The sequence below is a fragment of the Myotis nattereri genome (genome assembly GCF_964212035.1).
Source record: "Myotis nattereri genome assembly, chromosome: 2".
Taxonomy (NCBI): Eukaryota; Metazoa; Chordata; class Mammalia; order Chiroptera; family Vespertilionidae; genus Myotis; species Myotis nattereri.
The window spans coordinates 210698788-210713607 of NC_138076.1; the positions used below are offsets into that span (position 1 = coordinate 210698788).

At 38.6% G+C, this 14820-nt stretch overlaps 1 protein-coding gene across 1 annotated transcript in view; it reads left to right on the forward strand.

Moving 5' to 3' along the window:
• The window catches only part of TNRC6B (trinucleotide repeat containing adaptor 6B), a 218141-nt gene that overhangs the window by 190024 nt on the left and 13297 nt on the right, over positions 1-14820 (forward strand). Inside the window, exons 17-20 of the mRNA XM_081083202.1 lie at positions 4641-4772; positions 4956-5054; positions 5232-5409; positions 12319-12456. Coding sequence (XP_080939328.1) covers positions 4641-4772; positions 4956-5054; positions 5232-5409; positions 12319-12456 — 547 coding nt within the window. The remainder of the gene's footprint in view (positions 1-4640; positions 4773-4955; positions 5055-5231; positions 5410-12318; positions 12457-14820) is intronic.

Genomic DNA, 14820 nt, shown 5'->3' on the forward strand with positions numbered 1-14820 from the left:
AGAAGATGAGAGAGAGCAAGATATTGAAAACCTATTTGAAGAAATAATGACAGAAAACTTCCCTCACCTGGTGAAAGAAATGGACTTACAGGTCCAAGAAGCGCGGAGAACCCCAAACAAAAGGAATCCAAAGAGGACCACACCAAGACACATCATCATTAAAATGCCAAGACCAAAAGATAAAGAGAGAATCTTAAAAACAGCAAGAGAAAGAAACTCAGTTACCTACAAGGGAATACCCATACGACTGTCAGCTGATTTCTCAACAGAAACTTTGCAGGCCAGAAGGGAGTGGCAAGAAATATTCAAAGTGATGAATACCAAGAACCTACAACCAAGATTACTTTATCCAGCAAAGCTATCATTCAGAATTGAAGGTCAGATAAAGAGCTTCACAGATAAGGAAAAGCTAAAGGAGTTCATCACTACCAAACCAGGATTATATGAAATGCTGAAAGGTATCCTTTAAGAAGAGGAAGAGGAAGAAAAAGGTAAAGATACAAATTATGAACAACAAATATGCATCTATCAACAAGTGAATCTAAGAATCAAGTGAATAAATAATCTGATGAACAGAATGAACTGGTGATTATAATAGAATCAGGGACATAGAAAGGGAATGGACTGACTATTCTTGGGGGGGAAAGGGGTGTGGGAGATGCGGGAAGAGACTGGACAAAAATCGTGCACCTATGGATGAGGACAGTGGGTGGGGAGTGAGGGCGGAGGGTGGGGCGGGAACTGGGAGGAGGGGAGTTATGGGGGGAAAAAAGAGGAACAAATGTAATAATCTGAACAATAAAGATTTAATTAAAAAATTTAAAAAAAAAAAAACATTTATATCCATGTAGAAAGTTAAGGTAAATCAAGTTACTACTTTACTGGGTATCAGTCCTCTTATCACTCTCTCTCACTGAGAACACAAAGCCAACTCTTAACTGGGGTCTTTGAGGCTCTTGGTGATATCCCCACCTCTACCTGCCACTCTCCCATTTGTTCAGGCCTCTCCTGCCAACAAGCCCCAGCACACTGAGCATGTTCCTGGATCGATCTCCCAGATTGCCACATGACTTCATCTTTATTTCCTTTGGATCTACGCTTCAATGCCCCCTTATCAGAGAGGCTGTGTACAGTACACCACCACCCACTGGTCCTCTCCCTTCTCTGAGCATGGATTTTGAGCTTAGTATATTTATGTCAAATCATGGGAAGATGCATTTCTAAATGATTTAGAAAATGGAATTGTTAGGAAAGCACAGTTAAATTCATCTAAGAGACTTAGATAAGGCTGCAAATTTCGTTACGACCAAAGTATCTATTCTACTTGGAAAATAAAAATACCTGTGTTCTCCTACATTTTTGAAATTTGTTTACTTAGCAAAATGTGATTAACATAGGGGAGGTCAGTATTTAATGTACACATAGAAAGAAGACATTGAAACTAATCTTTAAGATTTGTTACTACAAATGTTCCTGGCCTTGGGTTTTTCTACCTTACTCAAATATTCAGAAAGTAACATATTCTAGCAAGCTTTTGTCTTGCTTTTAAATTGCTGTCATTTTACACCTGCAGTGCTTCGTTAACTGCCATATTGGCTCCAACTAGATCTTCACTTTCTCCAACCCAGCTGGAAATTGATGGCTTTTAAGCCAGAGTAATTAACTCCCTGCTATGGGAATGTGCAAACCTGCACTTTAATTACTCTGCAACCCAGGTACAAATAGCCATTTGCCAGGAGCTAGTTGTGCTTCTCTCTGGTCCTTCTGTATCATCAGAGAAGGACTATACATGTGCAGTCTGAAGAAGGGAAAGGTTGAGCAAAGCTAGATAGGAAGTCCTCAAAGTGTAACTGTTATAGTCCTTGTAACTGTCAACTTGTGAAACCTATGAGATGCTGGCATTTAAATTAAATTATAAAATGATCTTGTGTTAGTGTTTCTTTACTTTGTAGTCTTTTTGCATGTTCACCCTTAAACAATCTATTGTTTCATTTTGCCTTTTTTGCACTTTATGTAATGAAACCATACAGTATATAGCTTTCTCTGAATATTTTTACTTCGCAATGTTTCTGAGATTTTCCCATGTTGATTTGGGCAGTTGCAGTTCATATAGTATTTCATTGCATGAATACACCATCACATATTTACCAATTCTACTACCAGTAGATATTTGGGCTGTTTCCAGATTTTTGCTATTGTGGGTAGTGCTGTTATGGATATTCTTACATTTCTCTCCTAGGATGAATTTCTCTAGGTTACTGCTATGTAACATGGGCATGTTTTATTTGGAATGGTAGTTTCTTTTGCTAATTTTGAGTATTAGGAATAGTAAGGGGAGGAAATAATAGACTCCGGGCAAGGGAAGGCATACATTCTCAAGAGAAATGCGTTTATCAGGAGACTAGCTTGATTTGATCAGTAGAGCTTTTAAAACTGAATGAAGGAGTGGGGAGAAATGAAAGTTCAGACAATGGCTTTTTATTTTGGAGGCCAGTAGATTGGGAAACAAGTGGAGGGGATTTCCCATGAATCATAAAAAAAAGCATTGGAAAAGAAGTTAGAAACAGTGGTCTAGAATAGCACTGTCCAATAGAAATATAAATGAGCCACATAATGTAATGTGAAGTTTTTAGTAGCCACATTTAAAAAGATGAAAAGAGCCCCGGCCAAGTGGCTCAGTTGGTTGACACCCATCCCATATACCAAAATGGTTGCGGGTCCCAGTCAGAGCACATACCTCCTACATTGTGGGTTCAAACCCTGGTTGGAGTGCATTTGGGAATCAACCAATTGATGTTTCTCTCCAACGTCAATGTTTCTCTCTCACCACCACCCCCACCTCTCTCTCCCTACCCCTCTTTCCAAAATCAATAAAAACATTTGTTTAAAAAAAGAATCATAGCTTGCTAACAAGTTTTGATTTAACTCATTTCCTTCTTTGATTGGTTAAAAAAAAAATCTTGGATTATAAGAACGATACAGTTGTATCTCTGTTTTGACAAGCCAGTTGACAAGCTATCTCTTTCTTTCAGACAAGGTGGGAAAATGTAGGCTAAATGCTGAAACAGTTGTGTGGATTAGTAAATGACTGACTGACACTATTCCCAAGCTGATCAGTTTCAGGTCGGAAAGGAGTTTTTAGTGGCAGTTTTTATTACTAGATTATCCTAAGTTCTGTCAAGTTCAACATTCTCATCGATGATCATATGGAGAAACAAAAACTGGGGATAAGCAGAATAATAAGGCAGAAAAGAATTTGATGGAGTGGCTGTTAATAAGTTAAACTATAGTGTTCTCTTAATAGGTATTTATCAAGCATCTACTATGTGCCATGCACATAAAGATAAATGTAAGGTCCTAAGATCAAAGCATAAATTAATAAAATTTTAAAACCTAGCTGCTTAAATATTATATAGGGGAGCAAAGCATTTTAAAATATTGTAAGTTTTATTTTTATTTTTAAATATTGAGATTTTAATTGACAATAAGCTTAGTATCTGAATTGGGAGTTCTGATGCAATCATCAGAGAAACTGAGACCTTAGGCATCAATAACAAAAGCATGGCTTTTAACAGAAGGGTTAGTGGTGGCCAGGTCTACTCAGTACTAGACTATTCTAGGAAATGGCTTTCTGTTCTGGGCTCTGCATTGAGAAACTGAATGAGATTCAGGTGGATAAAAAACAAACAAAACATATTTAGCCTAAAGATGAGACACAAGAAAACTGTAATCATTGTCTCCAGACATTGAAAAACCATTCTGAGAAATAAGAGCATTTATGGGGTGCATTTTTAAGCATTTGACATGGATTAACTCATATAATTCTCAAGCAATCACTGAAGTTAACATTATTATTCCAATTTGGGAGGTAAGGAAAATGAAGCTCAGAAAGGTTAAATAAGTAGCTTTCCCTGAGTCACACGCCTAAGAAATGGCAGACCTGTGCAGTCTGCCTCCAGAACTAAATAAACTCTTGACCAGTGTGCTTCTTGCCACTCCTGGAAGAGGGATTAAGTTTGTTGTCCTTGGCACCAGCTGATTCAGTGGATTCAGTGAAAGAACATGCAGAGACACTCAGCTCAGGTCAGATAAAACATCTTAAATGAGCAGTCGGAATACAGAAGGGAGTCCTGCGTCTGCCCCTGGAGCTTCCTGCAGCCTAGCCTAGGTCACTCCTGACAACCATGGAGAAGGAACCAGCTGAGCCAGTGTCTCTTATTTTTTAACAAATACTTTCTTTCTTTTAAGCATTTATTTAGTAGCTTTATATGGCTTGATATATTTTGTTTTATGGCACATTTTGAGTAATAATTTCTCAGACAATTGTCATATTGTCGTTAAAATTTCCTGATCTTGCCAATGTTTTCCTGATTGTAAAGTTCATCATTTTTGTTGTAAAAAAATTAGAAAATCTAATAAAAGAATTTAAAAGCTCATACACTATCACCACTCAGAGATAACTTATTATTATTAATTCTTTGATGTAATTTTCCCAATCATGTAATGTTTTTCAAGGAAAAAAAATTGACTCTTGTTTTAGATCTATTAAGATTATTTCCACACATGAATAATTTATTTTTATAAATTCTGGCAGTTCATCTTTTTTGTTCTTTTTATTTTGTTTTTATTTTTCTGGCTAGGTTTCTGCCTCAGTGCTCAAGCAGTTTCCCAACAGTGGCCTGAATCCAGGTCTTTTCAATGTGGGGCCCCAGTTATCTCCTCAACAAATTGCCATGCTGAGCCAGCTTCCACAGATTCCCCAGTTTCAGTTGGTAAGTAGCAGATTTTCCTCCCGTAACTAAAATGGTTATGTACTTTTTCTTTAACTTGATTTGCTTCATTTTATGTGCGCTCACCTGGGGGTAAAAATGACCCATAGACCAAGAACTTGGTGGCACTTTCCTCGTGGACTCTTGACGCAGGAAGCTTAGGGCCTCTCTCTTTCTTCCCTGTAGGCATGTCAGCTTCTCCTGCAGCAGCAGCAACAACAGCAGCAGTTGTTACAGAACCAGAGAAAGATTTCTCAAGCTGTGCGCCAGCAGCAAGAGCAGCAGGTACATGGGATTGCAAGGGTCCCTCTCTGGTGCTCTTTGTAAGGAGTGCATTTCTACGAAACCTCTTTGATAGCAAAAACAAACCATATGCAATCTTTTCGTGTGAAGTTCGGGATGTTGCCTTACCGTGTGTCTGTTTTCCCTTGGGCCTCCTTGCTCTGGACTGCCCGCCTCCAGCTGGCTCGAATGGTGAGTGCACTGCAGCAGCAGCAGCAGCAGAGGCAGCCGAGCATGAAGCATTCACCGTCTCATCCTGTCGGGCCCAAGCCACATCTGGACAACATGGTACCCAACACTCTGAATGTGGGGCTCCCAGACCTTCAAACCAAAGGGCCAATCCCTGGATATGGTTCCGGTGAGTTGTTAGTAATGAGAATTAACCTTTTTTTAAGCCTATGGTAAGGACTGAACCTACATTACCCTCTGTTTTCCTAACAGCCATACAAAGTGTATATAGTCTTATCCCTGACTTACAGATGAGAGGTATCTGAGTTATTAACCTCTGGGAGTGTCTATAGGTTTCAGGAGCTTACCATACAATGAGTAAATAGCAAAGACAGGGCTCCAACTTCTGATCAAAAAGCAGTCTTTTTATATGGATGAATGGCAGTCTGCTTCCCAAGAAGTAGGAATTTTTAAAAACTGGTTTAAATGTTTGTATATGCTGTGAGTGCTACAGGTACCTGAGGTTATAACATACTAAAATATATACAAGTTGAGATGTTTAACTTGACTGATAAAATTACCTTCTCTTGAAAAAATGGAGAACTAAAATTAAATTTATAAGGCAAACTGATAAAATTCTTCTGATATTTGTATTTCATCTGATTTAAATAGAATTAGCACAAGTAAGGTTACACCTTTGACATTCATAAAGAATTTCTTGGCAGGCAAATCATAGCTCTTTCAGAACTGAGGAACATGCTGTAAGCAGAATCCAATCAGTGAGGCAATAGTTATTTAAAAATAAATTTTAAAAATTAAAAACGTACCACACCACAGCAGGTTTCTTCTCAGATTCACATTTAGATTTTATTTTGGTAAAGAAGGTACCTCTACTGTGCAAACTCAAAGCAAGAAAACCTAAAATCCATGCTCCCAGGTGGCAGAGTGACCCTGGACAATGACCTTGCTCTCTGTGCTCTAGTTCTGTGAGGCACCTACTTATATATGTTTTTATTTCTTTCAGAGAGAGGAAGGGAGAGGGAAAGAGAGATAGAAACATCAGTGATGAGAGAGAATCATCTATTGGCTGCCTCCAGCCTAGGTGTGTGCCCTGACCAGGAATTGAACTGTGACTTCCTGGTTCATGGGTTGACGCTCAACTACTAGCAACACTGGCCAGGCTCAGTTATACTCTTTCTTAAAAATGACCTGAGAACTGACTTAAATTCAGTATATCCCTTCTACCACTTGACACAGAAGGGCTGACTCCCCACTATCCCATATCTTGTTAGGGCATGCTCATCTGTGTATCGAACACCAGGGTACCAAGCAAGGAGGAAGCCTCCCATAATAACTAATGAAGGTGTCATTATCTCCTGGGTTTCCAGTCTGCTTGTTCATCATGTTTCTGTTAAGGATGAAGCTTGACATAAGAACCTGGGTGTTTTGGTATGTGTTGAGTTGTTCTGAATTTAGACACCATATGCCAGGGGTAGGGAACCTTTTTTCTGCCAAGGACCATTTGGATATTTATAACATCATTCACAGGTCATACAAAATTATCAACTTAAAAATTAGCCTGCTGCATTTGGTCAAACGTTTAATTAACTCACCCCTAATGCCTTGGCAGAGCCAGACCAAATGATTCCGCAGGCTGGACATTCCCCACCCCTGCCATATGTTGTAATAAAGCAGGACAACTTTGCTTCTTCCATTTCTTTTTGTCAAAGAATATGTAGTTCTCAAAGTAGAGTCCAGGCAGTTCAAAGCAAAGAGAGCTTTTGCAAAGTTGCAAGTAGCTTTCCACGTATTTAAGTGCACATGGTTCTTTTCAGCTCTTCTCAGTACTCATCCCTAGAGCATGTCTCAGGTGGAAAGAAAGGCTCCTTCAAACAGCTTGAACATACAGGTTACTGACAGTACTCTTAAGACACGTTTTCGGCCCTGGCCTTTGTGGTTTAATGGGTTGGGCATTGTCTTGTGCATCATCACCAGGTTTCTGATTTGATTCCGGGTCAGGGCACATGCCCAGGTTGCAGGCTCGACTCTAGGTTGAGGGTGCAGCCAAGCAGTATTTCTCTCACACATCAATGTTTCTCTCTCTCTCTTCTCTCTCCCTCTCCCTCTCTCTCTAAAAATCAGTAAAAATAATTAAAAAACAAAACAAAACACGTTTTCACAATGCATCAGGTAAAGCCTGTGGATAAACTTTATTACGTGATTTTCTTAATCTGGGCATATATTAGTAAGACCTAAAGTCATGATGTATATATCTCAGTGACAATCAGTCTTTAGAACAGCTTTAATATTTTCTGCTCCTATTAAAAAGTAAAATTATACCTTGACTGTGAATCTGTTTTTAGCACATGTACCTTTCTTATTTATTAAGAATATAGAAAAATTTTATCATGATGCCTTGTTAGATTAATGGTATTATTTGTGATTATTGTTTTTGTCTTAACTATTCCTAATGGCTAAAGGATCAGAGTTCAGGATACACACACATACGCATTTATGAAAAAAAAAATTTTATATCATTTTCCTGTTGCATAATATTCCTGTTTCACAAGTAACTTTTACATTTAGCTATGTATTGAAATCCTATTGAAGCAAGGAGAAAGAACATATTGACTTATTAACCTGTTTACGTTTAATAACTTATTAAACAGTAGCTAAGTTAATTTTATTAGGACTTTGTCATATTAATTGTAATCTGACCAGTTTTAATCTTCCTTACAAGATACATTTTGTATAATTTTTCTTAATGTATATTACTTTATTTAAATTGAAAAATATAGCCGAAACCGGTTTGGCTCAGTGGATAGAGCGTCGGCCTGCGGACTGAAAGGTCCCTGGTTCGATTCCGGTCAAGGGCATGTACCTGGGTTGCGGGCATATCCCCAGTAGGAGATGTGCAGGAGGCAGCTGATCGATGTTTCTCTCTCATCGATGTTTCTAACTCTCTATCTCTCTCCCTTCCTCTCTGTAAAAAATCAATAAAATATATTTTTAAAAAAAAATATATATATATATATATATATTTTGGGACTCAAAGTAAGTCTGATTTGGCTGCCTGTTTTGAATAAATCTGTAGCTATAAATTTTGATGAAAATATATTTCAAGCCTATACAGATTAAATTTTTTTTCAAAAAAGATTATATGGCAAAGATGTAACAAAATGAATAGTATTTTAATCTTTCCAATGCTGAGTGTATCAATTTAAAAAAGATATCCATGGGTTAAAGTAGCAGGAATAATTCAAATTATCTTAAGTCTTGATAAAGTCTCTTTTGTTATATTTTCTCAAAAAGTTAAATGACTTTTAACTGCTTAACTAATTCTTAATTGATTGTTTCTGTAAAATGGATTTTTTTTAATTCTCTGCTTGTAGCAAAATTGAAAAAATAAATTGTCAGATGATAATGACCTATCTAAAAGTTATGTTTTAGTATCTATGTTATCAAACCCGGGGGGGGGGGGGTGGTACTTTAGAAAGAATTCAAAAAATAAGTGATGTTATTTCTTAAAAAATTTAAAAAGAAGTGATGTTATACCAAGACTCCTGCTTTTCCAATTTGCTTATTCATATAAAATTTATTAGTACTTTATATCTATAAAAATTTGTAAAATAGACATAAAGTAGCATGAATTTGATCTCATTTTAGTAATAAGCCATAGTCATTAGTAGCTGAACTAATCGGTAAAACAGTGACTCATCTTAATAGAAAATGCATTTCCAATAAAATCTTACTTTTTGTTTAAAATGTATCAAAATTTAAAAAAAATGTATCAAAATTTATAATATTTATGTGTGCATACCTAGTGGAAAGTAAAGTTATGAATATTACAGGTTTTTAAAATAGAGTAATTTGTATCTATGAATGTGGCAATATCATGTACATGTGGACATGGATTAGAACTGTTGTGTTAAATGGGCAACTGTGGGTGGTTTGTTTCTCTTGTAATGTGTTCATTATAATTATTACAAAAGCAGTAGTTTGTTTTTTAATCTACAATAAAAGGAGTAGCAGAAAATAGAAAACTACAGACAAAGGGAGTGAAGGGGGAACAATGAGGGGCAAGTTCATTTGAGAGAGTTTCCTTTAGATGCTAAGCACTGAGCCAGGTGGTAGTGAAGAAGTGAAGAACCGATGGAGAAAGGACAGATAAGATACACAAAGCGTTGTTTGAAAGAATGATAAGATAACTAACAGGGACATCCTGGTGAAAGGAGTCCCTGGGAAGGCAAGGGGCGTGTCTTATCTCTCTGTACCCGTTGCTAACATAGAACCTGGCACAAATGAGGCTCTCCGGAAATATTCATCAGCTGAACTGTCTGATTTGAGTTGAAGTGTTGGTGAACCGGAGAATTGCAGGGAGGCCACTTGGTGGGCAGCTTGGTTTTAATGAAACAGCAAGTGTGATAAATAAAGTCAGAGTTTTCCTGGGTTTAGCAGCATGATAGCTCATGGGTAGCCCAGAGATCCCAATGGTGTGCTGCTCTGCTTCCTGTGAATGCAGCCACAGAGCACAGCGCCCCAGAACCCCTCCCTCCAGAGTTGCTGAGTGCATTCTGTGTCCTGATGTCATGCCAACACTGTATGACATCGAGAAAGAACGAGTCATGTACAACCTTGCACTGATTTTTTTTTCCCTCTCAATGGTTTTGGGTTTGTAGGGTAAACCCTTCAAGGCAGTTTCATCTTCTGTCCTTCCTGTCACCCCTTTAATTGTTTTCCTTACCAAACCTTGTTATTTAGTTATGGTGCAGATATATTTTGGTGGCATTTGATCCCCAAGTTTCTAATGAGAATGATGCCCACTTTGCTTAAGGTTCAGATGGACTCCTGAAACTCTCCCCTCTCCTATGATTTATAACTCTTACTAATTTTCTACACTTCATGTGTCACAAAAGAACTCTAAACAGCTGAAATTTAATACCTTTAATTCCCTTTGAGTTTTAGAGAAATTTTAGAGCAACGTTAAAGAAAATTAATGTGTAAGGAATGGTTCCTTATCCTCTTACTAATCCCTACATTCTTGTTTTTAATCTTCACCAGAATCCTGAGTTATTTTCAAAAGCTCTTTCTCAATGACTGGAACCAGCTTTCAGATGGCCTGGAATCCAAGCACCTTGGGCTGGTTTTCTCTGTCAAAGGTAGAGGTGTAATTTGCCCAAGGAGCAACACACTTAGGCCATTAAAGCTTATGTCAGAGAAAGCCCTTGTTCCGTTCAACTTCCCTGCCCTCCAGTCTTATTTCAACTCAGCAACATAGGACAAAAGATGAAAATATCTTAAACCCTATTTTTAAAAAATTGTTTAATTTGAAATAATTTCAGCTCATACCAAGGATTTCTACTCTCCACCCTTCAGTTAGACTAGTGAAGTCAGTTACAGTGTGAAAGAACAGAGTCCTGTATATTTATAGCAACATTTTGAACATGTCAAAAGGGTGTTAGAAATGGACTTGAACTTGATTTATTATGCATTTGTAAAACTATATCTGACAACTAGAAGAAGCACAGGGGAAAAAACATATCCTGGACCCTCAGTGGGATATGGATAAATGGTATTTAGGGACCAATAAGACACCAGCAGATGGTAGGAGAGTAAAATGGATGCAGCATGGAGTCTTGCATGGCCAGAGCTGCACATTCTAGAGTAAGAATAGATTGGCTTTGGCTCTTGTAAGCCACCTGAGCTTCGGCATGGGGAACCTTGATCACCTCTCTGGGTTGCTACACTTACTATAGCTCTTAATCATCTCTCTGGTTATTCATTGTTCTTCCCCTTCTCTGTTTCATTGCTTTATTTTAGTCCTTTATTTTACTTTTATGACAGTGGGTTTAAAAAATATTAAGTACATTCTGATCCAAAATGGATGGTGGACCTTGTGAAACTCCATCAACGAGTCTGTCACTTTGGCTTTCTCCTGTCCAGCCCTCTGCAGTGGGAAAGCATTTCCCACCAAAACTCTTACAGAAAGTCTGACACCTGAGGCTTACGTGGGGGCTCATGGCAAAGTCAGCTCTGAACCTCTTACTAATAACCTATTCGAGCTTTGGGATCTGCATCACTGCATAAAAACTTTTTCAAATTGATCTCTCAGATTCTATCCTGGCCTTCAACTACCCATTCTCACCTTGCCAGTTCTCTTTCTAAAATACAACCTAGCTACTGCTCTCTCACTTGCTTAAAATTTTCTTTATCTCCTGTCTTAGAGGGAAAAAGGTCCAAACTCCTTTACCTGATATATAAAGACCCTGCATGACATGACTCTTTTTTTCTTTTTTTCTTTTTTTTAAATATATATTTTATTGATTTTTTACAGAGAGGAAGGGAGAGAGAGAGTTAGAAACATCAATGAGAGAGAATCATCGATCAGCTGCCTCCTGCACATCTCCCACTGGGGATATGCCCGCAACCCAGGTACATGCCCTTGACCGAAACCGAACCCGGGACCTCTCAGTCCGCAGGCCGACGCTCTATCCACTGAGCCAAACCGGTTTCGGCAACATGACTCTTCATTTCTCCCCGATCTCCTACCATTCTGCCTCACTTCGTCCATAGTTAGCCAGCCAAACATTGGAATTACACTATACTCTCATTCCTTAAATATTGTCATGAGTTAGAGCTTTGTACTTGGTTTCCTTGATTTCCTCACATACTTACCTAGGCCTGAAGTCAAATTTCCCTTCTTCTGCAAAGCCTTTCCTCCCCCAGTGCCCTTACCACAACCTCATTGCTGCTCTTATTCTGTATTAGTTTAATGTGTGGACACCTCCACCTCAGTTGGAGAATCACTGGCCGCAACATTCTATTTGGCACAAATGTCAGCTAAATTAATAGGTGAGTGAGATGGTCTTAATTATATGGCAGTCATGCACATTTTCTTACCTTAACAGAGGAGTCGTTATGTTTTTAGCAAGCAAGACCAAGATCAGTATTTTGAATTAAAATGCCTGTTTCTGAATGAAACTCCTTGAGAATTAGTCTTTAAGTTACAAATGAATCCATTCGTGGGTTCTGCCTCAGAACTCTTGTTACTGATACTAGAAATTTATAGAAAGACATAAAATGTGGTTGTCTGTTTTAGGCTTCAGCTCTGGCGGCATGGACTATGGCATGGTTGGCGGGAAAGAGGCTGGAACAGAGTCTCGCTTTAAACAGTGGACCTCCATGATGGAAGGACTGCCCTCTGTAGCCACACAGGAAGCCAATATGCACAAAAATGGTAAGAGCAAGAAAAGCATTATGAGTCGGAGCTCTTCTGACCCTCAGCAGGCCTTGAAGTGTCCTGTAAAATTATTTTAAAGCATGGATTTTTAGTGGGTTTTTTTGTTTTTTTTTAAGCAAGCCTCTTACTTTCTCCCCAAAAAATCTTATGGTTGCCTATGAAGGAAGATTGTGTGTGCATTTCAAATTATAAGAATGCTAGTTCTAATTAAAGAGAGCCAAACTTCCCACCTGTGGTGGGATGGGATTGAGTATAGTAGAAGTGAATTTAAGCACCCATTTAGGATAAAACCCTAATGAATTGGCTGAGAGAACAAAAACAGGTTATTTTTAGGTGCTTGAGATCACAACAAATATATTGATTTTTGAACCTTTCAACCTCTAATAGATGAATACATGAGATTTGAACTTTCCACAAAGCTTTCTTGCTCTTTATGGATTACAGCAATTGAGGGCATTCTAGGCTTTGGTTGTAAATGTGGGTCAGCCCTTCATCTCCAAAGTTCTCTGTAAGAGCTTCTCCATTTCCCTGTAAGACAGATAGAAGGTCTTGGAGTCTTCCTTCACCCTTTGTTTCTTTCTTTTTTTTTTTTTTTTATTGCTTAAAGTATTACAAAGGGTATTACATATGTGTCCATTTTATCCCCCCGCCCTAGACAGTCCCTTAGCCTCCCCTATCCCCCAGTGTCTTATGTCCATTGGTTATGCTTATATGCATGCATACAAGTCCTTTAGTTGATCTCTTACCCCCCTACCTCCTGCCCCCCAACCCTCCCCGGCCTTCCCGCTGCAGTTTGACAATCTGTTTGAGGCAGCTCTGCCTCTGTATCTATTATTGTTCAAAAGTTTATAGTGGTCTCTATTATCCATGAATGAGTGAGATCATGTGGTATTTTTCCTTCATTGACTGGCTTATTTCACTTAGCATAATGCTCTCCAGTTCCATCCATGACGTTGCAAATGGTAAGAGTTCCTTCCTTTTTAGAGCAGCATAGTATTCCATCGTGTAGATGTACCACAGTTTTCTAATCCATTCATCTACTGATGGGCACTTAGGCTGTTTCCAGATCTTAGCTATGGTCTTTTACCCTTTGTTTCAATGTTAGTTTCAATAGATAGTAATTGGCTTGGACTCCACTCTGTCTATGAAAACCAAGTATAAATAGGAGTGGGACTGCTGCTGCAGCTCCCTGGCAGGTCTCGCCCCATCATTCTGCAGCCTGCCAGGGCCTGTATAAGCCACTCTTAAAAACATGCCCACCCAGCGGCTGCTCAAGTGGCCACTTGGAGCTCTCTGCCTGTTATCCCAAATCGTGTCATTTGATTTTGTGCCACAAAATGAAGAAAGATTTGTAGAAACTAAGATCTGTTTCTGAACTCAATAATCCAAGCCCATCATCTATAGCTTCAGGCACTTACATTGCTTCCTTCCCCAAAGACTTGATAGGTGCAGGACAATAGGTACAAAATGGCCGGTGAGAGGCTATTGCGAAGGTAGAACAGCCGCTTGCCTTTTTAGAGCTAACAAATAATATTTTCCCCATTTCCTTAGCAATCTCCAAGGGACTCGAGCATTTTTTGCTCTACGGCTACCCTGGACTGTGCCCTCGGATCAGATTTATTTCAGAGGCTCCAGAAAGTCAGTGACTTCTTAGATGAGCATGGAGATAGTTTTGTTGATACTCCTGCTAGGTCAAACCAAAGAGATTCTTTTAACCAGTATTTATATATAGATATTTTAATACATAGCCTTGGAACTAATTTTATCAGTTCATAAATAGGACCCTAAGAATAGATCAAGTGACACAATACAACATGTAAAATTTGTTTGAGAAATCGGTAGAATTGGTATCTCATGGAGGCTAAAAATGTTATTTAAAGTAAAGCTCATTTTTTTTGTTAGTTGAAGGGAATTTTAAGCATTTGATTTTTTTCCTGCCTCGTGGCATATAAAATGTATGAAGCGGGCACTGACAAAACCGCTGAAATGCTCTCAGGAAAGTACTTACAAAGGATTTGCTGTTCTTCATGTGTGGGGCCATGGATCTCAGAGCTGCAGAGTTCACTGCTGGTCTTGTGCTGGCAAAGACCCTAGGCAGGAATTCCATCTCATAGCTTTGGAATTTAAAGCAATTGCAGATGCTTTTCTCTCCAGTGGACTTCCTTAACGTTTATATTGCTTCTGCCAGCAAAACTAGGCCTGATCAGCACTGAAGAACTTGGGTGGGTCGGTAATGTCGATACAAATGTAGTTAAAAAGCCTTCTTATGTGCTGCAAGTTGTTTAATGTTCTTATTATTTCTCTTGAGTCATTAGTATAGAAACTGTGGGGATAGTGGTGTGATTTGTAGTTTATGAAAGT